Genomic DNA, 16,423 nt, shown 5'->3' with positions numbered 1-16,423 from the left:
CAGCCTTGACTATTCTACTAGAACAATAAAATATGGGGACTGTAAGAGGTTTTTCTGTTGTTATAACAGCTACTTCATAGTCAAATCATAGCAATTGAACAGTATTGCTTTAATGATACTTTTCTTTTGAAACACTCCGCTTAAAAATAACTGAGTAAAACAATAGAGGAATTTCTTTTGATTTTAGGTGGGCTTGGATTTTACAGGATATCTTGGGGATTGCTTTCTGTCTGAATTTAATTAAAACACTGAAGTTACCCAACTTCAAGGTAAAGTAGACTACTTTGCTAGCTAAAGTATTGTTTTCTTTTTAAAACAACTTTATTAAGGTATAATTTACATTTAATTAAATGCACCTATTTTAAGTGTACAGATTATCAAAACTTTACAAATATGTAACTTTGTAACCACTATCCCAATCGATTATAAAATATTTCTTACCTCATCAAAAGCTCTATCATGCCCTTTATCAATTAGTCCTAATCCCCAACCCAAGAAACCACTGATTTTCTACATAAAATATTTTTAATCATTCACATAGTATGCCAAATTCATATAATCTGTACAAGACTAAAATAAGGAAGAACATTTCTTTGCTTCAGTGATTCTTTTTTAAAAGAGTGGGTTGAAGCAGATAAAATTTTAATGTGATTTATAGAATAAAACTACAAATAGTAATAAACATTAAATCCCTTAAAAATAGTGTTTAAATGTATGTTACATGTTTATTTGTATTTGTAAAATAATATCTCTTAATTTAAATTTGAGAAGTTTGACCTTTAAATTTGTTTCTTTCTTCAACAGTCATGTGTGATACTTCTAGGCCTTCTCCTCCTCTATGATGTATTTTTTGTTTTCATAACACCATTCATCACAAAGGTATGATATTTTTTAAATGCATAGGAGACATACTAAATGATTAGAATCTTAAATATGCTCTTAGAGTATTGATTTTCCAGATGTTTACCATTGATTGGGTTCTAATTCTCTTAAGAGAATTGTCATTGAAATTGGCCTTTTAATAGAGGATATTTTTAAGGCTTTACACCATTTTGCTAAAAAAAAAAAAAAAGCCTCCTGATGGATGTAAACATGAGAATGTCTATAAATTTTCTTCCTACACATTTTAAAGTAACTTTTCTTCCTACTAGAAAACAATAAATATTTGCTGTAGATAATACAGACAGCAAAAAAGAATGAAAAGATGTCATTGCTTCTTTCATTTCTGTAACCCTAGCGTGAGACTAAGAAAGAGCCCAACGCTGGAAGTCTAGAGACCTAAAGTGTAGATCTGTAACTTTATAACCCTGACCTGCTAGTCACTTAGCCCTCAGTTTCCTAATCATTTGAGTGAGGGAGTATTGCTAGCATTCTATCCTCTGTTTCCATCAGCAGAATTCTTTCGGTTGCCTCTGCAAAAATCCAGCCCAACTTTTCTATATGAAAGAGGTCCCATCTATTCAGAATATGTGCAAAGGCCAGGGAGGGCCTGTCGTCAGGAGAGACTAGACCCAGGGGCACATACTCTTCCTTCCTGCTTCTGTCCACCTTTTCATTGTCTCAGAGTGGCTTTTTCCAAGAGGTTAGAATTGTAGCAACTTGAAACTCCTAGGCCATCTATTCCCAGCTATACCACTAGCTCCTCAATAAAATCATGGTGCTGTCCTTAGAATAAGGGAGAGGTGTTGGGTAAGTGTGGTAGTCCTTCATTATTGGCCCAGTTTTTCTACCTTGTCCCTATTCCTATCTCATGAATGTGTTATTAATTATTGCTTAATTCTTCTACCTTGTCCCTATTCTTATCTCATGAATATATTACTAATTATTGCTTAATTCTTCTACTTTTCCCATTTTGAGTCTCACTTTCTAACTTTATATCATTTTTTTTATCCTTTGTCACTTTCATATATTTAGTATTTTATAATGACTGTTTTTCCTCTAGTAGTTCTTTATTCTTTAACCTCTGCTATCTCTGAAATATCTGCATTTCTGGTACTGGTTATGATGGCATAAGACAAACATATGCCCCACTGGGGAGCTAAAATTGCAACTAGGTAACAAGTGTAGTTAACTGTCCCCAAATACTAGTACCTTTCCATGCTTTAATGGTGAGCCATCTGGCTCATTGACTTAATTTGCAATGGTAACCTAAAAAAAGCATAGAACTAGTATTAGGAATTATAGCAAAAGCTGTTAATTTACTAAAGCATATTTTGAAGTTCAGTCCAAACTTGTTCTAACTTGTGTCAATTTATTTGGTTTAAAAATGTTTCTATAAGTCACTCCATCACAGAACTCATAACGAAAGTAAAGCACTCTCTTTACAAAACCATTCCCATAGGTTAATGGGTAGTCATATGGGAAGTCATTTAGGCTTCCCTGGTGGCTCACACGGTAAAGAATCTGCCTGCAGTTGCAGGAGCCCAAGGTTGATTCCTGGGTCGGGAAGATCCCCTGGAGAAGGAAATGGCAACCCACTCCAGTACTCTTGCCTGGAGAATTCCACGGGCAAGAGGAGCCTGACGGGTTACAGTTCATTGCGTTGCAAAGAGTTGGACACGACTAAGTGATTAACACTTTCATACCATATAACACTTACATGCACAGTGAACATAAAAGCTATAACTAAACTCTTTTCTAAAAGTAAATTTTCCATTATGTTTTAACACTAGTGTCACTTTATAAATGCCAAACTTGTCTGCCAGCAAACTATGTCCATTCTGTACACATAAAAATGTCAGGATTTTAAAAGTATATATGGTAATAGTAAAGGTGTCTTTGAGTCTTCTTTCTTGTGTGGTTAGAGAATTTTTCTTCTTCTTTTTTTCCGTCTTTGATCCCACTGACTGGAAACGTGACTTCTGGTCATCTGATCCAATGGAAAAGACTGACGTGCTCTTTGGAGTTCACTCTTGTAGATTTACCTCAACACTGTCTTCTCAGTCTGGTTTGTCAGGCAAATCAATATGAAAACCAGATACATGATTTCTGATTTTTGTGGTTTTCACTGAAAATTTCAAGAATTAAATCTTAGGCATTCTAAATAACTTCTTGACCCTGGTGTTAGTAGATTTTTAATGAGTTGGCAGGGCAGGTAGCCATAGGAGTACAGGTAGTAAGAGCCTGTCTCTTTTTTTCTTCATCTGTCACCATACTTCGTAAAGTGTCTTGCAAATAGTAGTTTCTCAGGTAGATATCTTTGAATGTATGAGAGGATGTCGGTAATGGTCTTCAATTAAGTGTTTTAAATAACAATTTGAAAATGAACCAAAATAAACTCTTTATCTGGAAATTGAATCACATCATGGGAGTTTCCTGTAAGCAACTGTATTTAATATTTATTTTCATAAACTCCTGTGATTTAACCCTTCTGTAACCCAAAGCTTAACATGAGAAAAAGATTTCTGTAGCCAAGGAATTTATTCTTTTTTCTACTCAACTCAGGTATCAGTGAAATCCTCTTAAAAATAAACTCAAGTAATTTATTTTATGCTCCCCACCCACATGGAAAATAGTATAGCTAATCAATCAAATTCTCCTAAAAATTCAGCATTTATTTATCTTCCCATGCCCTGTTTGGGGCATTATTTTAAGTGTAAGGTGGGTGCTCATGCAGTCTTAGCTTGCTACAGCTAAATGTTTTCCCCTCTCCCCAGTAGACTTTACTGTCCAGGAAAGAACTTTTTAATGATTTCTCACACAGCCCACATAAAAAGACCTTAGACATGCACAAGGAAAAAATTCTGCTAAGGTTAATGTTTTGATTGGTGCATTAAGAGCAGGCAAAGCTGAAACTGGACAAGAGTCAGGATAGAGAAATGTTCTCAAGTTCTTTAGGGCTTGATCTTTTCAAGTTTGGCTTCATTGTTATTGTGGTGAGTAGACAGAAGGTTAAATGTATATTTAAATAAAGTCATTGATTTATTACAAATCTATATATAAAAAAATTTCAATATTTCTTCTGTCTCTGTTCATTGTTATTGCTAAAAATGACACATAGTATATGGCATAATATAAGTAAAAGCACTTAAAGTGTATGGCCCATAGAAGAAATGCTAGATATTAGTTGTCAGTATAAATCAGTGCTCAAACCTTCAGTTGAATGATTTTTGTGTGGTTTATCTGTAAGTTTCTATTATTTGTTGAGCTCTAATAAAGTGGATAGTGTGCTAGGTGAAATTTGTTTTAGGTAACTCCAATTTGTGCCATCTACAGAGACCATTTTAGGAAAAAATCAGTCTTCAGATGACTTTCCATCAGCTTATGGTAGGCCATATCAGTGGCAGGAGATCATGAACGTGTGTGTGTGTCCGACGCTTTGCGACCCCAAGGACTGGGGCCCCCCAGGTGCCTCTGTCCATGGGATTTCCCAGGCAAGAATACTGGAGCGGGTTGCCATTTCCTTCTCCAGGGGATCTTCCCTGACCCAGGGATCAAACCCACGTCTCTCGAGTCGGCTGCATTGGCAGTCAGGCTCTTTACCACTAGCGCCACCTGGGAAGCCCTAGGTCGTGAATACTAGGAGGTTGTTCACTTTAAGTGACTGAACAGTTTCTTTTACCTTTCTTACTTTTAGAATGGTGAGAGTATCATGGTTGAACTTGCAGCTGGACCTTTCGGAAATAATGAAAAGGTAGGGGTGGCAGTTAAGTACAGATGGCTGCCAGTGTATTTGTGTGTCCAGTTAATAATTTTGCCTTCCTGTGTAATTCATTGGTCATGTAGTGCATGTTAAGGTATTGTAAAGCTTTGTTTCTCACAAAATATAGCCCTTTTGTTAGTTATTCTAAATTATTAAATACCTATTGACTTGGGTTTCATCCTAGAATGATGGAAACTTGGTGGAAGCCACTGCTCAACCATCAGCTCCCCATGAGAAAGTAAGGATTGTATTTCAGATATGTTCATTGGACTTTAAATCATACCCTCTCAGACAAGACTCTTCTTTGGGGGAAAAAATCCAGATTGTAAAAAAAAAAAAAAAAATCTCTTTCAAGGCCTGAGTCCTCTAATTTTGGTAAAAAGGAAAGAAAAAACGTTAGATATGGGGATACTGGATTAATACTCTTAACCCTACATGTGTGTTGGGTTTTGTTTTTCCATAACTACATATCTATGTCTTTCAAGCTTTCTATACATTGAGTATATATATGATTAATTTATGTTCTCTGATTTCAAGCTTTTTTCCCCTTATACTTCTAAAATGTTAATTTTAAACATTAAGTTATTCTAACATCAATCCTTTCCTTTCTGAAGATGTGGGTAAAGATTCCTAAGAGGTTTACTGGTGGTCTCTCTCTCTCTTTTTTTTTGTAATTACAGTTACCAGTAGTCATCAGGGTACCAAAACTGGCCTATTTCTCAGTAATGAGTGTCTGTCTCATGCCAGTTTCAATATTGGGTTTTGGAGACATCATTGTACCAGGTAAGCAATTGTTTGTAACAATTTGAGTGAAAATAGACTGATGATTTAAAATTGTCAGATGTGCAGTGTCATATATCAGATGTTAAAAGTTACCTGATCTTCAAGTATTTCTGGCTAATGCCAGAGCTAGGATCAGTGACAGGAAAGGAGAAAAAGTGTTCTGATGGGTAGAAGATAGAGCCCAAATAGTAACAACCAAAGTATATCTCCCATGGCTCAAAAAATGCCTTAGAAGAAGTAACTAGGATCAATTTGACCTCTTCCCCAAGAAAGTATATAATAAATCCCCTTTAAAAGTTGAATTTAATAATGCTAAATATATTATAATTTCTGTTACTTATGTTTTAAAACAGTAGTTATTTGTTCAAACTAAGTTATTTGAACTAAGCAAGGTCGTGTAGGGCACTATAATACCAAAAAAAATACAGTGTGTGGTAGACTTGATGCCTTCTACTAGAATGTCTGCTATGACAGTTACTGCAGTTTGGCCTATAGAATAAACTTAATCCCAGCCCAGGAATAACACAGTATTCAGTTCAATTCATCACTCAGTCGTGTCCGACTCTTTGTGGCCCCATGAACCACAGCACGCCAAGGCCTCCTTGTCCATCATCACTTCCTGGAGTCCACCCAAACCTATGTTCATCGAGTCAGTGATGCCATCCAACCATCTCATTCTCTGTCATCCCCTTCTCCTCCTGCCCTCAATCCTTCCCAGCATCAGGGTCTCTTCAAATGAGTCAACTCTTCTCATCAGGTGGCCAAAGTATTGGAGTTTCAGCTTCAGCATCAGTCCCTCCAGCGAACACCCAGGACTGATTTCCTTTAGAATGTACTGGTTGGATCTCCTTGCAGTCCAAGGGGCTCTCAAGAGTCTTCTCCAACACCACAGTTCGAAAGCATCAATTCTTCAGAGCTCAGCCTTCTTGAATAGTCCAATTCTCACATCCATACATGACCATTGGAAAAACCATATCCTTGACTGGACAGACCTTTGCTGGCAAAGTAATGTCTCTATTTTTTAATGTGCTGTCTAGGTTAGTCATAACTTCCTTCCAAGGAGCAAGTGTCCTTTAATTTCATGGCTGCAGTCACCATCTGCAGTGATTTTGGAGCCCAGAAAAATAAAGTCAGCCACTGTGTCCACTGTTTCCCCATCTATTTGCCATGAAGTGATGGGACTAGATGCCATGATCTTCATTTTCTGAATGTTGAGCTTTAAGCCAACTTTTTCACTTTCCTATTTCACTTTCATCAAGAGGCTCTTTAGTTCTTCTTCACTTTCTGCCATAAGGGTGGTGTCATCTGCATATCTGAAGTTATTGATATTTCTCCCGGCAATCTTGATTCCAGCTTGTGCTTCATCCAGCCCAGCGTTTCTCATAATGTACTCTGCATATAAGCTAAAGAAGCAGGGTGACAATAGACAGCCTTGACGTACTGCTTTTCCTATTTGGAACCAATCTGTTGTTCCATGTCCAGTTCTAACTGTTGCTTCCTGACCTGTATACTGGTTTCTCAGGAGACAGGTCAGGTGGTCTGGTATGCCTATCTCTTTCAGAATTTTCCACAGTTTATTGTGATCCACATAGTCAAAGGCTTTGGCGTAGTCAGTAAAGCAGAAATAGATGTTTTTCTGGAACTCTCTTGCGTTTTTGACGATCCAGCAGATATTTGATTTCTGGTTCCCCTGCCTTTTCTAAAACCGGCTTGAACATCTGGAAGTTCATGGTTTATGTACTGCTGAAGCCTGGCTTGGAGAATTTTGAGCATTACTTTACTAGTGTGTGAGATGAGTGCAATTGTTCGGTAGCTTGAGCATTCTTTGGCATTGCCTTTCTTTGGGATTGGAATGAAAACTGACCTTTTCCAGTCCTGTGGCCACTGCTGAGTTTTCCAGATTGTCTGGCATATTGAGTACAGTACTTTCACAGCATCGTCTTTCAGAATTTGAAATAGCTCAACTGGAATTCCATCACCTCCACTAGCTTTGTTCGTAGTGATGCTTCCTAAGGCCCACTTGACTTCACATTTCAGGATGTCTGGCTCTAGTGAATGATCACACCATCGTGATTATCTGGGTCGTGAAGATCTTTTTTGTACAGTTCTTCTGTGTATTGTTGCCACCTCTTCTTAATATCTTCTGCTTCTGTTAGGTCCCTACCATTTCTGTCCTTTATTGTGCCCCTCTTTGCATGAAATGTTCTCCTGGTAGCTCTGATTTTCTTGAGGAGATCTCTAGTCTTTCCCATTCTGTTGTTTTCTTCTATTTCTTTGCATTGATCACTGAGGAAGGCTTTCTTCTCTCTCCTTGCTATTCTTTAGAACTCTGCATTCAAATGGGTATATCTTTCCTTTACTCCTTTGCTTTTCGCATCCCTTCTTTTTACAGCTATTTGTAAGGTCTCTTCAGGGAACCATTTTGCTTATTTGCATTTCTTTTTCTTGGGGATAGTCTTGATCCCTGTCTCCTGAACAATGTCACGAACCTCCGTCCATAGTTCATGAGGCACTCTGTCTATCATATCTAGTGCCTTTAATCTATTTCTCACTTCCACTGTATAGTCATAAGGGATTTGATTTAGGTCATACCTGAATGGTCTAGTGGTTTTCTCCACTTTCTTCAATTTCAGTCTGAATTTGGCAATGAGGAGTTCATCATCTGAGCCACAGTCAGCTCCCACTCTTGTTTTTGCTGACTGTATAGATCTTCTCCATCTTTGGCTGCAAAGAATATAATCAGTCTGATTTCAGTGTTAACCATCTAGTGATGTCCATGTGTAGAGTCTTCTCTTGTGTTGTTGGAAGAGGGTGCTTGCTATGACCAGTGTGTTCTCTTGGCAGAACTCTATTAATAGTCTTTGCCCTGCTTCATTCTGTACTCCAAGGCCAAATTTGCCTGTTACTCCACGTGTTTCTTGACTTCCTACTTTTGCATTCTGGCAGTGGCACCCCACTCCAGTACTCTTGCCTGGAAAATCCCATGGATGGAAGAGCCTGGTGGTCTGCAGTCCATGGGGTCGCTAAGAGTTGAACACGACTGAGCGACTTCACTTTCACTTTTCACTTTCATGCATTGGAGAAGGAAATGGCAACCCACTCCAGTGTTCTTGCCTGGAGAATCTCAGGGACGGGGGAGCCTGGTGGGCTCTCGTCTCTGGGGTCTCACAGAGTTGGACACAACTGAAGCGACTTAGCAGCAGCAGCAGCATAGTATAGAAGTAATTAATAATGTTTCTCAGTCAGCTGGTAGTGTGTCCTTTCTCACTTTTCTTACCGTCTCCTTGTGTTCTAATGGGCTATGCCTAGGTAAAGAGTACTGGCTCTTCTGTAAAAGCCCTGTCATTGACATAGTAAAGCTAGAGAAACAAATATTGTTGCTATGTGAACTGGATGGCAAAGTCCAGTGTAGCAGCTCTCTTAGGCCAGTGAGTCTCCTTTCATGTAATTGATAAAGTAGGGAATGCTTTCTATTAAGTAACTTTCAAGTTCTTGAATATCTTTAAACTTAGCCTTCTTTTTACCAGTCCCACACCATGTGCTATTAAAAGCACGTAGCATAGAACTGGTGAAAACAGTGTGCTAGCTAATAAAAATTATGCATCATGGACTTGATGGACGTGAGTCTGAGTGAACTCCGGGAGATGGTGATGGACGGGGAGGCCTGGCGTGCTGCGATTCATGGGGTCACAAAGAGTCGGACACGACTGAGCAACTGAACTGAACTGAATGGCTTAGGAAAATGTTTAATATATGGTATTAAGTTTAAGAAATCAGCATATAAAATTTTGTCTGGAATTTGAGGTACTTTAATGTTCTAATGACACAAAAATGAATGTTAAATACAATGCAACATGTACTTTTACTATAGTTAACAACTGAATTTGTATTGCTATTGTTATTTTAAGAATTTAATGTGAAATTTTTTTTAGGCCTGTTGATTGCATACTGTAGAAGATTTGACGTTGAGATTGGCTCTTCTATATACTATGTTTCCTCCACAATTGGTAAATTGTTGTTTTTTCTTTTGTTATATTGAGTTGTATCATCTGTAGGAAAAGGTCCAAAAGTAAGGAGTCCTGGATTCTAATTCTTCACTATTAATTAATAAGATGCTTTTTCCATCAAAAAGAGATAATTACAGTTTACTACCTATATCACAAGGTTTTTGAGGATCAAAAAGGAAATTGTATATGGAAGAAGATTCTATACATAAAAAGCTTACTAGAGCATATGGCACATAGGTAGTTGATACTAGTATAATAACTAAGTTTTTAAAAAGTACTGTATAATATTTGCATATTAATATAAATAAACTTATGGGCACAATAATACCTGGGACAGCAGAGGTAGTTGTTACTTGTCTTACTTCTTTTCTTGAAAACAGACAAGAACAGCAATAAGCCAAAAAGTACTTTTCTACTTCTGAACATATCAAATATATATCTCAAAATCCATATACCAAAATTCTTTATTCTTAGGTAAATGGCCTGTACCAGAGCAGTTTAGATACTGTTCTAAAAAGGTTTTTAATTCCACAATGCAATTAAATCTTATAAATTAAAAGTGTACATCAACAGTTAGAAAAGTGTTTTTCTAGAATTAGTTTCTCTAACACCAAGAAAGAACATCTAAATGAGTGAAAAGATGAAGAAAGGGGGTAAATTATAAAGAAATAATAAAAACAGTCTGAGGCCATTAAGTATGATACTCCCTAAAGGCATTAACATGTTAACGTGCAGCACTAGTCAGTGTGAAAGAATAAAGAAACATTCAGTGAAAAGACAGAAAAGACTGTAAATTAGGACAACTCACTTAACTTCACTAGTTCTCCATTGCCTCGCTTTACTTCACTAGTTCTCTGTTGTAACTTTGGGCAGCTCACTTCATTGGTCCTCCATTGCATCATCTGTTAAACGAGAAGGTGGACTGCATTGTCCGTAAAAGCCCTACTAGTTCCAGTTTTCTGAGATCCAGTGTTCATAATGAGACCCAGAGTCATTAATAAAAGATAAAATGAAGTTTGATATGCAGTTGTTGACGATGACCAGGAAGTATATAATCAACATCAGAAAGATTTTTTGAAACGACCTTTGGTACCTGTAGGCACAGATTTTGGTTATCTAAAATGTGGAACAATTTAACATCCTTAATAGTGGCAGATAACTGAGACTTTCTTGAATCATTATCTTTATCAATGATTAAGGATTAATTATGTTATTAATGATTAATTATAGTGGAAATACTAAACACTTTCCACATTTTTCAAAAGCTCTGTAGAATGTCTCTTCTGACTACTCTCTAGGAAAATAATGAAATTATGAAAAGAAGTCATAGGGCAAACACATTCTGAGAAATATTTGAAAACCAGCACTTCAGTGAGGGAATTAAAATCCACCTTTGACAGCATAAAAATGACTGATACTTGTCTTGCAGCCTATGCCATTGGCATGATTCTTACATTTGTTGTTCTGGTGCTGATGAAAAAGGGGCAGCCTGCTCTCCTCTATTTAGTACCTTGCACACTTATTACTGCCTCACTTGTTGCCTGGAGACGTAAGGAAATGAAAAAGTTCTGGAAAGGTAGCAGCTATCAGGTATGTGCTTATATCTTGGTTACCAAGTTATAACATTGCCTAACTTCGGTTTGGAACTGCTTGTATATATCAAAGCTTTATGTATTTATTCTCAAAGCTTTTACATGCCTAAAAGTTGCCTTGAATTTACCAGAGTGTCCGAAGTTTCTTTCCACCACTGCCCCCTTACTTGTCACCTGCTGCATCATCACTTTTCATCCTCACTGCAATCTGATGCCAAAACGCTGGTGACTCAAGACAGAAGTACCAAGAAGCATGGGAGGGCATCAGGGAAAATCAAAACAGCATTTCAGCATGAGTTTTCAGAAGCCACATAAAAGTTGACTTCATGGAAGATAAGAGCCATGTTTAAGTACTAAATTTTGATGCTGACACCACTAGCTATTTATAGTAAGAGTCCTCAGGTTTTGCAGATAAAAAGTATACTCTCTCCAGCATCTAAATGAGCCTAACCAAATGGAAGTGGGCACTCATTTCAGGTTTAAATGGATCAAGACTGCCTTTTCTATAAAATTCCTACAACAGAGAATATCCACAGAGCAGAATCTATCATGTTTGAGTTGTTTCTTCATTGAAGTTAAAGCCATTTGTTCTTTTCCTAAATGTTATCGGTATTCCTGTAAAGTTTGTTTGTTTGCATTGAAATTAAAGAGAGTTGGGAAACTCTAGCCTGTTGAGGTCAGGGTCATGGCATTGATTCCTTCATGGGGCAGTTAACTCTGCTTTGCCCTATTACAGCAAACTGTGTTCCACTATCCACTCTCATGCTTTTGTTTCAGTGATCGCATGAACAAAACTAAAGGTATTTTGGGTAGATAGCTGTAATTCCGTTAGTAGATAAACAGTTCAAAGTTCATATCCATCTTGTGGTTGTAGTGTCATCTTTATTTAACAAGAGGTGATTCGCACATTAAGTTAGACTACTATTAACATAATTGAAAAAAGCACCAGCCTGGAATTCTTTGGGGTAAGTCTTGTAATTTCTTTGAGATTAGGATAGAATACCTGCCCTTCCTACCTCCCAATTCCAGTTTCTCAACTTGTATTTATACACAGAGAATTAGTTTATGGTCACAAGGTCCTTGACTCATCTACTAAGGTAGCTTGTAACTTTCATGAAGATGACACTCACATGGAATGTTTTATAGAATTTTTTCAAAGTAAAAGTACGTCCTACAACACAAATTCTTAATACTGGTTTTGAAAGTCATATCCTAAGAGGTGCTCTTTGTCATCATTTTTTTAAAAATAGTTATCTGTTCCTTCATTTAGCAAATGTTTATTGAGCAGTTCTATGAGCCAGATACTATTTTAGGTGCTGATGATAAAAGATGAACAAGTTAGAGACAAGCCTCCTCTCATGGCCTCTTGAAAGTTAGAGTCTCTTGGAGGATACAGATAGAGTCACTAACAATAAAGTGTGATGAATGAATTAGTTATGGCAGGGTGCCTTGAAGACTAGAAGGGGAACACCAGTGCTTATGGTTTTGAGACAGTCAAAGGTGATGTGGGCAAGGACGACTTCTTAAAAGAATGTTACGTTTATGTTGAAGCTTTAAGACTGAGCCTTGTGTTCCATGTTGAAAGAACCATGACTTCAAAGGCTCAGAGGGAAGAGTCAAAGCTCTTTAGGAACCTCATGACAGAGTGGCCATTCCTATTGAACAAGAATAGGGGAGTGCAGGAAATGAAAACTGGAGAAGCAAGCAAGGGAAAGAGGCTGTATGGACTTATAAGCCACATTAAAGAACTTGGACTCTCTCCTAAGAACTTTGGAGACCATTTAAGAGTTTTAAGAAATCTAGAAAATGGATTGAAAGAAGGCAAAACTTGAGGCAGCTATTGCAGTGAAAAGCTGTAGTAGTCAGAATTAGCATGGTACTGAGACTGAGAGAAGTGAACAAAGTCAAGAGAAATTTAGAAGCACAATAAATGCGACCTAGTGATAGATTCAGTTAGGGAGAAGAGAAGTAGAATCCAAGGTTTTTCGCTTGTGTAACTGAGTGGGTGGATAGTGATACCATTCACTGAGATTAAGAAGGGCAACAGATTTGAGATAAGATGATGAATTCAGTGTTGGAAATTTCAAAATACCTAGGGGACTACCAGGAAAAGAGAAATCAGCAGTTGAATAAACATCTCCTGATGTGCAGGAGATAGGCCTAACTAGAGACAGAAATTTGGGAGTGTTACTAGCAAACTCTGTGAGTGAGTGAGAACGTAGAGGGAGAAGAAAAGACTCAGGATGGAACTGTGACCAAGAGATTTCTACTTTTAGGAGCACTTATCTTATTAACTGATCATGAGGTAAATCAGGAGGAGGATGAGCAACACAGGGAAACTTTGTTTAGGGTTGGCATTAAGTCTTTTTTAAGTTAGAAGTGAAATTTGGGACAGCTAGTGAGAACACACGGTGCTGCTTATGGAATTAAGTATGTTTGCTGTTATTTTCATCACCAGTATTTCATTTTTACTTGTAAATTTTTCTTTCTCCTTTAGTATAGCTTTAAGGGTACGGTGCTTTATTATAAGCACCTTTCCTCCTTTCTCTTTCTATGCTGTTTACTGAGGAGAAAGGAGATGCTAGGTAAGAACGGACTTCAACCAAAGGATGCATTTATATTCCCTATGAATAAGTGCTCTGCCCTGGACCATCTGAATTTTACTCTTAAAAATTGTGACTTTGAAATCATGATTCTTCTTCATAGCAGCTACTATAAAGTTTAAGATCATTGGAGCTAGACCCAAAGCCGTAGTAAACACCCCAGAAGGGTGGACTCCAGGGCCTTCACTCTAAGATGTAGAAGCTAACTAAGATAACTGATTGTAGGAAAATCCATTTTAAAGAGTCTGAAAAGTTAGGACAGTTTCGGTTATACACTTCTCACTTGTAGGGTGGTATCATAATTTCATTGGAGAAGGAAATAGCATCCCACTCTAGTATTCTTGCCTGGAGAATCCCATGGACAGAGGAGCCTGGTGGGCTACAGTCCACGAGGTCCCAAAGAGTTGGACACGACTGAGTGGACTAACACACACACACGCACACACATAATTTCATTAGGTAAGACATTCAGAATACAAATACCACATAGTTACAGCATGGAATCTGGTCCCAGACCACCTAAGTTTGAAGTTTTGTTAATTATTAGTAATGTGACATTAGGCAAGTTACTTAACTTCTCAGTGCCTCAGTTTCCTCCAATGGGATGGGAATCAGCCTACCTCACAGGGTTGTTGTAACAAATGCAAACTGCTTAGCACAGTACCTGGCACATCATTAGCACTATAAATGTATTTGCTAGTATTATTTGTATGAATTGAGTTTTTTTGTTTTGGTTTAACTTGTTGCTTTGGTGATCATCTTTCACTTCATTAACTGATTTCCATTTTCCTGTTTTGAATATTAAAACTTTGGATCTTTGTTAAATCTGCTTTCTTAACTTATCATAAGCCTCAGAGAAAAGATTTTGTTAAAATGGTCATTTTCCCACAGTGCACTAAATTTTAAAATATTAAGAATGGACATTTGCTGAACTTTTAGGCGAGCTAGTTGCAGAATATTATAAACTGCTGCCAGGAGGCAGTCTATTTTTCCCTACAACTAGGGCTTCCCTCATGGCTCAGGTGGTAAAGAATCTGCCTGCAATGCAGGAGACCTGGGTTCGATCCCCGAGTCGGGAAGATCATGTGAAGAAGGGAATGGCTGCCCACTCCAGTATTCTTGCCTGGAGAATTCCATGGACAGAGGAACCTGGTGGGCCACTGTCTATAAAGTTACAAAGAGTCAGATACCACACACACACAGCATTTATAAAAGTTATAGAATGTAATGCCTTCTGTTAATGTAAAAAGAAAATCTCTCATTCCTTTTGTCTAACTTTTAAGGTCCAAGTTAATTTAGCTTGAATGTTGTTATTTGTGCGAGACAGTATTATTATAGACTTTGGCATCAGTTCTGGCAAGTTAGTTTCTAAAGACTCCTCATTCATCAAGTGAGCTTGGATCTACAGGCAGGTAGGAGAATCTAATCTAAAGAGATAAATTAGCCCAAGGCTTTGAAAGGCAAGTGGATGTTGAAATCAGATAAGGCTGGCAGAGGCTTTGGAAGTAGAACAGGGAACCTCAACAAGTCTGGTAAAATAAAGGGAGGCTATGTCTGAACTTAGTGTAGGAGAGACTCGAGGGTCAGACCTGAAGACAGCTCTCAGGAAGTTACTGGTTCATCTCTTGGGCTAACACTTTACTCTTCTCTCCTACCTCCATTGTCTGTTTCCAGAATATCTCTTACATAACTCCCAGCTCAAAATCTGCCATCTCTAAGCAGATACCCAAGAGTTCTCCATTTGAAATTAGGTTCACCTTTCCCCATACTTTCTTTAGACTTTGACGTTAAATACTTATTAACATCTGCCTTGTAGTGTAGATACTTATGAAGGAATGCCTCCCCAGGTAGTACTAGTGGTAAAGAAACCGCCTGCTAATGACGACATGAGACGTGAGTTCAATCCCTGGGTCGGGAAGATTTCCTGGAGTAGGAAATGGCAACCCATTCCAGTATTCTTGCCTGGAAAATCCCATGGACAGAGGAGCCTAATGGGCTACAGTCCATAGGGTCACAAGAGTCAGACATGACTGAGCACACACACCCTCACTATTTAGCTCCTAGGTGTTAGGAACCCACACTGCTTGTAACACTGTTTTATACACTGTAAGTTCTTAGTCTATGTTTATTGATATTATTCATGCAAAGCAGTTAGACTGTTCAGTCCTTAATCCACTGACCTTTTTAATCACTTTTGTGTGTGTGTATAAATTTCTGGACTGTGTTTTAGCAGCCTTCAAAAAATTACCAGAATTGTTATAAGGTATTATAAAAGTATGGCACTTTTTAAATACTAAACTAGACAGTACCCTTATGGCAGAAAGTGAAGAGGAATTAAAAAGCCTCTTGATGAAAGTGAAAGAGGAGTGTGAAAAAGTTGGCTTAAAGCTCAACATTCAGAAAATGAAGATCATGGCATCTGGTCCCATCACTTCATGGGAAATAGATGGGGAAACTGTGGAAACAGTGTCAGACTTTATTTTTGGGGGCTCCAAAATCACTATGGATGGTGATTGCAGCCATGAAATTAAAAGACACTTACTCCTTGGAAGGAAAGTTATAACCACCTAGATAGCATATTGAAAAGCAGAGACATTACTTTGCCAACAAAGGTCCATCTAGTCAAGGCTATGGTTTTTCCAGTGGTCAGGTATGGTTGTGAGAGTTGGACTGTGAAGAAAGCTGAGCACCGAAGAATTGATGGTTTTGAACTGTGGTGTTGGAGAAGACTCTTGAGGGTCCCTTGGACTGCAAGGAGGTCCAACCAGTCCATTCTAAAGGAAATCAGTCCTGGGT

The 16,423-nt window shown here is 37.9% G+C and overlaps 1 protein-coding gene across 2 annotated transcripts in view; it reads left to right on the top strand.

Moving 5' to 3' along the window:
- Positions 1 to 16,423, top strand: part of SPPL2A (signal peptide peptidase like 2A) — a 58,459-nt gene that overhangs the window by 33,992 nt on the left and 8,044 nt on the right. Inside the window, exons 9-15 of one of the 2 annotated variants that reach the window (XM_018054191.1) lie at positions 188 to 269; positions 805 to 879; positions 4,577 to 4,633; positions 4,827 to 4,880; positions 5,323 to 5,425; positions 9,358 to 9,432; positions 10,862 to 11,022. In XM_018054191.1, coding sequence (XP_017909680.1) covers positions 188 to 269; positions 805 to 879; positions 4,577 to 4,633; positions 4,827 to 4,880; positions 5,323 to 5,425; positions 9,358 to 9,432; positions 10,862 to 11,022 — 607 coding nt within the window. The remainder of the gene's footprint in view (positions 1 to 187; positions 270 to 804; positions 880 to 4,576; positions 4,634 to 4,826; positions 4,881 to 5,322; positions 5,426 to 9,357; positions 9,433 to 10,861; positions 11,023 to 16,423) is intronic. The other variant, XM_018054189.1, reaches the window with a different exon arrangement.

This window comes from Capra hircus, chromosome 10, assembly GCF_001704415.2.
Source record: "Capra hircus breed San Clemente chromosome 10, ASM170441v1, whole genome shotgun sequence".
Lineage (NCBI taxonomy): Eukaryota > Metazoa > Chordata > Mammalia > Artiodactyla > Bovidae > Capra > Capra hircus.
Note: the sequence above shows the minus strand (reverse complement) of the source record. Positions and strands in the feature narration are given on the sequence as shown.